General features: G+C 49.7%; 1 protein-coding gene across 1 annotated transcript in view; it reads left to right on the forward strand.

Annotated features, from left to right (window-relative positions):
• The window catches only part of SLC2A10 (solute carrier family 2 (facilitated glucose transporter), member 10), a 13,134-nt gene extending 7,877 nt beyond the window's left edge, over positions 1-5,257 (forward strand). The window contains exons 4-7 of the mRNA XM_010835117.1: positions 6-41; positions 601-723; positions 2,824-2,959; positions 3,486-5,257. Coding sequence (XP_010833419.1) covers positions 6-41; positions 601-723; positions 2,824-2,959; positions 3,486-3,564 — 374 coding nt within the window. The 3' untranslated portion in view covers positions 3,565-5,257. The remainder of the gene's footprint in view (positions 1-5; positions 42-600; positions 724-2,823; positions 2,960-3,485) is intronic.
• Positions 5,258-6,133: the final 876 nt, after the last annotated feature.

A 6,133-nucleotide genomic window follows, 5' to 3' on the forward strand; every position in this document is an offset into this window, starting at 1 on the left:
GATGGTCTTTGTGAGCGCCTTCTCCATTGGCTTTGGACCCGGTAAGTGGGAGTCTTCTGCAGGTAACTTGGAAGCCTTCTACCCCTCCTAGCGGAAAGCCTGGGGACTGAAACTGTCAGGGTCTCAGAAGGACCAGAGGTGGCTTGACCGTGAGAACAATGAGCTCAGACTCCAGGGCTCCTTGCTTCTTTGAAGCTACTTCTTCCAAGAGCAGGAGCCTAATTTGTGTCTGTCATGTTTTCTTCCTTATAAAGACCCAAAATCTTTTAAGCTTCATAAAGTCAGAATGTGCCCCTGGATGGCTCACTCAGAAGGGTTGACTGGAAAGGAATTTAATAAATAGGGTGACCAACCATCCCAGTTTGCCTAGGACACTGAAAGTCTGGGGTCCCAGGAAACCCGTTGGTTTCCTGGGCAAACCCAGGTCGCTGGTCCTTCTAAAGGGAATCTTATGGCCACAGGGGTGAAACAGCAGGGAGAAATGGGTGTCAGGGGCCTGACCCTGCACTGAGTCCCATTGTTGGGGGACTGCCTCCTGGACTGTGGGTGCCAGGCCCTGGGTCCCAGCTACTAGGCATCCTGTCTGCCCTCCTGTTCTAGTGACCTGGCTTGTCCTCAGTGAGATTTACCCCGTGGAGATCCGAGGGAGGGCCTTTGCCTTCTGCAACAGCTTCAACTGGGCCGCCAACCTCTTCATCAGCCTCTCCTTCCTCGACCTCATCGGTGAGTCCTCTAACCTAATTCCCTGGCCCAAGACCCAGAAACAACTGCCTCCAAACAGAGCCCAGGCTTCCATATCGTCTGGGTATAAGTGACAGAAAATCCCATGCAAACCAGTTTATGAGCAAAAGGTAATGTTTTTGTCTTAAGTCATGAAAAGAGGAGGGTAGTAGCTGTCTTTAACCATGACTGATCCAGAAGCTTCAACAAAACTGTGGGCCCGCTTTCATACTCTCTTGGCTCTGCCTTCCGTGCTGTGAGCTTCATTCTGGGGCAGACCCACTGCATGGCTGCAAAGATGACCACAAGCAGGGCTCTTCATCTTGGCAGCCTCCTGGGAAGGAGACCCTGTTTTTCCCAATGGCTCTCACTCATGTCCTGGGACTGACTCTCATTGGCCCAGCAAGATCACATGCCCATCACTGAACTGTCACTGGAAAGCTGCAATATTCTGATGCCCAGGCCTTGGGTCACATACCCAGTCTAAACAAGGTGGGGTGTTAGACATCCCACTGCATGGACTGAGAGTTGGGGGAAGGTTCCCCGAAGGAAAACTGAGGTGCTAGTGAAAGAATGAGAGGGGTCGAGAGACAAAGACAACAGAAGATATGACCTGCGAAATTTCTACTTCATTCCAGGCCCCGTTAGTTGGCAGCAGGCGGGTCAGGGGGCGGGGAGTGGAGGAATTGGCTTTATTGACAACCTGGGAGTTGAGGCTGAAGGGGGGATAGAGTGGAAGTGTCCAGTTCTCCTCGGTCCAGGAAGCCATCCCTGACTGGTGGTGGGGGATGAGTTTGTTCTCAAACCCGGAGTTTGTTCTCTGGGTAGGGTGTACAGAGATTGGGAGCCCTGAGTGTGGGTCTTTGCTCTCTGCCCCCATCAAGGCAAGTCCATTCTCCCCCAGTAACTAAAAGTTTCCACTCTACGCCAGAGGAGTTTGCATTTTTTTCCTATTTGCAGCAGCAGAACAATTCTCCAAATAAAATTTTGTGCAGAAGCTCCACAGAAGTGCCTGACAACATCCAGAACTCTCAGACACACTGTAAAATCCTCCAGGCCAGAGAAGAGGGGAAGGTCCCCTCCCCGACCCACCCCTACCCCTAGAGAGAACGTGTCTGAGACCAGCAGGAGCCACAACCTTTCCTTTCCATTCTAAACTTTTCAGCTTAAACTGGCTCGTGCCCGCCTGCCAGCAGGAAGCTCTGCTCAGATCTGGTTTGAGTGACATCTCTTCCTACCTAGCATTCAGACCCAGTCTGAGTGCTGGTGGGGTGGGGTGGGAATTATATGGGCCCAGAACACCAGGGAGGGGTGTCCAAGATGCAGAGGATACTTGTGACCCAAGGCCAGGGGTCATCGGGGCCCAGGTGATGGGTGGCTGGGTGGGGGGGCTCCACCCCCAAGGCACAGTTCTGAGAGTTCAGTTTTTTTCCCACTTCCTGCAGCCAAGGGTTTCCCCTTCAAAAGAGGAGCCCTTGGGGGCTGTGGGAAATACTGGTGGAAGAACCCATCCACCATGCCTGTCTCCTACACCCAGTCTTTGGGAATTCAAATTTCTCACTGGTGCCTCAGTTTTCAAGCATTCCTTTTATGTGGAATGAATGAGAGATAAGAGAGGAAGGAAGGGAGAGAGAGGAGGAAGGAAGCAAGGGGAGGAAGGGCTTCTTAGAATTGTTTCATATTCTATCATCCCCATCTCACAGATTGGGAAATACATCCTTCCCAAGTCTAGCCAGGTAATCAGAAGACTAGAACTCAGTCCTTCTCCCAGCCCAACACTCTCTCTCTGCTGGTATAAGCATTAAGTGGAGGTCAAGCTTCTCAGGTGACTCAGAGGTAAAGAACCCACCTGCTGACACAGGAAACACAGGTTCAGTCCCAGATGTTTTGTGGATTTGGGTCCTGGGCCTTTGCCTGCCTCTGGGACAACCAGTCCCACTCCTGCTTTATGGTACTTTTATCTGACAGTGTATTGGTCATTCTGCAAATCTACCATCTGGAGAATCTGTTCAAGGTAAACTGATTTTCAGTGTTTCACCTGGAACGCTGGTCAACCAGTTGGCCCAGACTAAGCTCCGCCCACATTCCACACTGTTGTCCCAGGTGCCATTGGCTTGTCTTGGACCTTCCTGCTCTACGGGCTGACTGCTGTCTTCGGCCTGGGCTTCATCTATTTATTTGTCCCAGAAACAAAAGGCCAGTCGTTGGCAGACATAGACCAGCAATTCCAGAAGAAATGGTAAGGTGGTCAGGGCTGGCCAAGGAGGAGGAGTGACTTCAGACCGTGAGCACTTTGCTTCGGGATTTAGTCCTTACACTTGGCCTTTGCAGAAGAGTGTTTTTCTTCTCTTCCTGTTGTTCTTACTGCCTGGACACAATGACTTTTGTCCTATCTTTGTATACGAGCTCTTCTCCTTGAGTGGGATGGGGAAAATGGGACTGGAGGGTGGTGATGTGGGAGAGGCTGGTTGGGCGTGATGTCACTTCCCAGCAGGAGGGACAGGAGCTAGTCTTTGTGTTTAGGAGGGTCACCCCAGCTGTGATGGGGGTATCTGGCTGTAGAGGGCACAGGTGGACCCAGGAAGACCAGGGGGAACAGCTGGGCCGTTCAGAGGAAAGGTACATTAAGGCAGAAAGCAGGAAGGCTCAGGTAGGAGTGGGGAGGAGAAGGGATGGGGACCCCAAGCATGGCCCACCCCCATCACCCCCAGGGAAGGCCGCCAGGCCCTGCCGACCTCCGACCCCACCTGCTCTCTGCGCTCCAGGTTCCCCCTGAGCTTTGGCCACAGGCAGAGCTCAGCTGGCGTCCAGTACAGTCGTATCGAGGTCTCTGCAGCCTCCTGAGGGGGTCCATCTGGAAGGTGCTGGAACCGTGGCTCTAGTCTTCAGCTTCCTGCTTGCCTGGGCCCCAGAACACAAGGGCTAGATGGCCCTTCAAGACTCGCCCCTGCTCCAGAAGAGGTCTGTTTTGCTGGGGGAAGAGGGATGAAAATCTGAGAGCTGCAGTCTTCATTTTGAGTCTCAGGCTCAGAGGGTTCCTGAGGCTCTGCCTTCCTGCCTCAGTTTCCCCACTGACTCCGCACATCTCTGCAGTAATGACATGATGAGAGCATCTCGCAGTGACTCTGCTGCTCTGTGGGCTTTCTCAAAGAATCTCAAAGGTACCACCCTGGCAGGAAGTCACTCCTGGAATCACCCCTAAATCCAGCAAAGTATACCATATTATCTGCTCTCTTTCTCCATCTGGCTGGGACTTTTGTGGGGGAACACCTGCTTTTTGGTACTCAGATCTCATTTTGTCAACCCCTCCAATTCCCTTGCCCAGAACACTTGTCATTCACCAGAGACTCAGATGGTTGGTAGGAGGCTTGAGTTCTAGCCCTGACTGTAGGTGTTCTTGCTGTCTGACTGTGGGCCTCAGCTTCCCTTGTATGTACAATGGGGGATCTGAACCAGGTGGTTCTTAAGATATCTTCAGAAGCCAATGAGTCAGAATTTTAAATGCTGGCAATACCACAGATAATCAGCATGGGCCCTGCTTTCAAGTTGCTAGTCATCCCTTTGGGGGAGATAAGTTTTAATTAGGGGAAAGGTGAAGAATTCCAGAGTTGTGTGCCCTAAAATCCAAGGGCCATCACAATGCGGGTCATGCGCTCCAAGAGCAGTTTCCAGGATGGCACAGGAGGACTTTGCAGAAAGGAGACAGGTCTGAAAGCTAACAAACACGGTTGTAGGTGTGGCCTCCACCTCTCGGCAGCTACTGATCTTGAATAAGTAACAACTCCCTCAAGCCTCAGTTTCCACCTCTGTAGAATGGAGTTGACTTTCCCCCTAAGGGTGTATTTAATCTCTGTCTCCCATCAGGAGTGTCTTCAACTAGTCCCATTCAGCTGGTCAGGGTGAATGGGATTTCTCTTTACCCTCAATACCTAGGTCCCTACCTTTGGGACATTGTAAAGGGTCACTCCCCACTGCCCCAGGCCACAAGGGTCGAGTCAAACGGGACAGAGCAAATAGCTCCACCCCACAGGACTCTGGCCCTTCCCGAGTCCTCCTCTCCTCCCATTTCTAGATACTTCCTTTAGAGCACTGGAGCTGGCTTATGCTGGTTTGTGAAAGCTGATTGTTAAATTTTCAGACTCTTGCAAGCTCATTATTAAACACAGTTGCTAAAAAATTAAATTATTTAAATTTATACTTAAATAAATTATCTTAAAAACCAAGGTAATTATACTCTAAGCTCATCACTTCCTCATTTTACTGCATTTTGCTTTTGTCTGTGCTCTTAAGGTGATTTACAGCTATTGTATCACAAGAGGAGCATGGGGGAGGGGCACTGCCCACCCCTTGCCGATTCTGCTTTCAGTGATGTCACGCTGGTCACTTGAAACGTCTGCAGGGAGTGTCTTTGCATCAGAGAGACTGAGGAACATGACAGATCAGGGCTTGATGTATTGTTTTGTTGATTTTCCAGTCTCAACAATGTGATTGATAAAATGTTAATAATGTAAATTAAACTTAACACTTTGTCGTGTCTGTAGTCGATACATTGTGAATGGCACAAAAAAATGGAGGGATTATTATCCAGTTCAGCCAATAGGTGACTCATGTCACCAGTGAAGGAGTCTGAACACACACCTTCCTTGTTTTCCTTCCATCTTACTCGTTCACATGAGCAAACATTTCACCTGGAATTCGTGTCACAGCTGCACACATGCTTCGGCGGTGTGAGCACCTTCCTTACCGAGCCGTGTTGCTGCCACGCATTTCTTCATGGTCTGATTTTGTGAAATCATGGCTAAATTGCAGTGACAGTTGATTTTGGAATCCAGAGTTTGACAGGAAAATCAGTGAAAACATTTCTGAGAGAATTAGCTAGCTGGAGTTTACAACAAAGAGTATTTACAATGAAGTGTTTATTATTATTTGTAAATTTGTCAGGTTTGTGCAACAGTACATCCTTTATCCCAGTAAAATTTACATACACACATTGTTTTTTTCCCCTAAAGAGCAACTATTACCAGTCCACTAGCAGCATTTACCCGGCCACCATTGCTTACAGCCGTTGTTTTGACTCCTTCAGACCTAATTTTCTCTGCAGGAGCCCCCAACCTTCTGAGTTCTCCTTTCCTCTCAGCCTAAGGGGATACTTTTCCAGTCTTAGGGTGGGTTCTCCTCTGTTTTGATCAGGGTCATAAACTCATAGATCAGGCAGGGGATGTATTTGCATGTACAAAGGCCCTGAGGTCAGACTGAGATTCCGTCTTGGAGGAATGCGGAGGAGTGAGTGAAGGGTAGAGTGATGGCAGAAGATGAGGAAGAGGTCAGCAGGGGTTAGATCGTGAAGGAACTTCCAGAAAACAAGTTTCCGACTTTCTTCTAAGTGTTCTGAGGAGCCACTGGAGAACTTTGA

This window comes from Bison bison, unplaced genomic scaffold (genome assembly GCF_000754665.1).
Source record: "Bison bison bison isolate TAMUID 2011002044 unplaced genomic scaffold, Bison_UMD1.0 scf7180017864038, whole genome shotgun sequence".
NCBI lineage: Eukaryota > Metazoa > Chordata > Mammalia > Artiodactyla > Bovidae > Bison > Bison bison.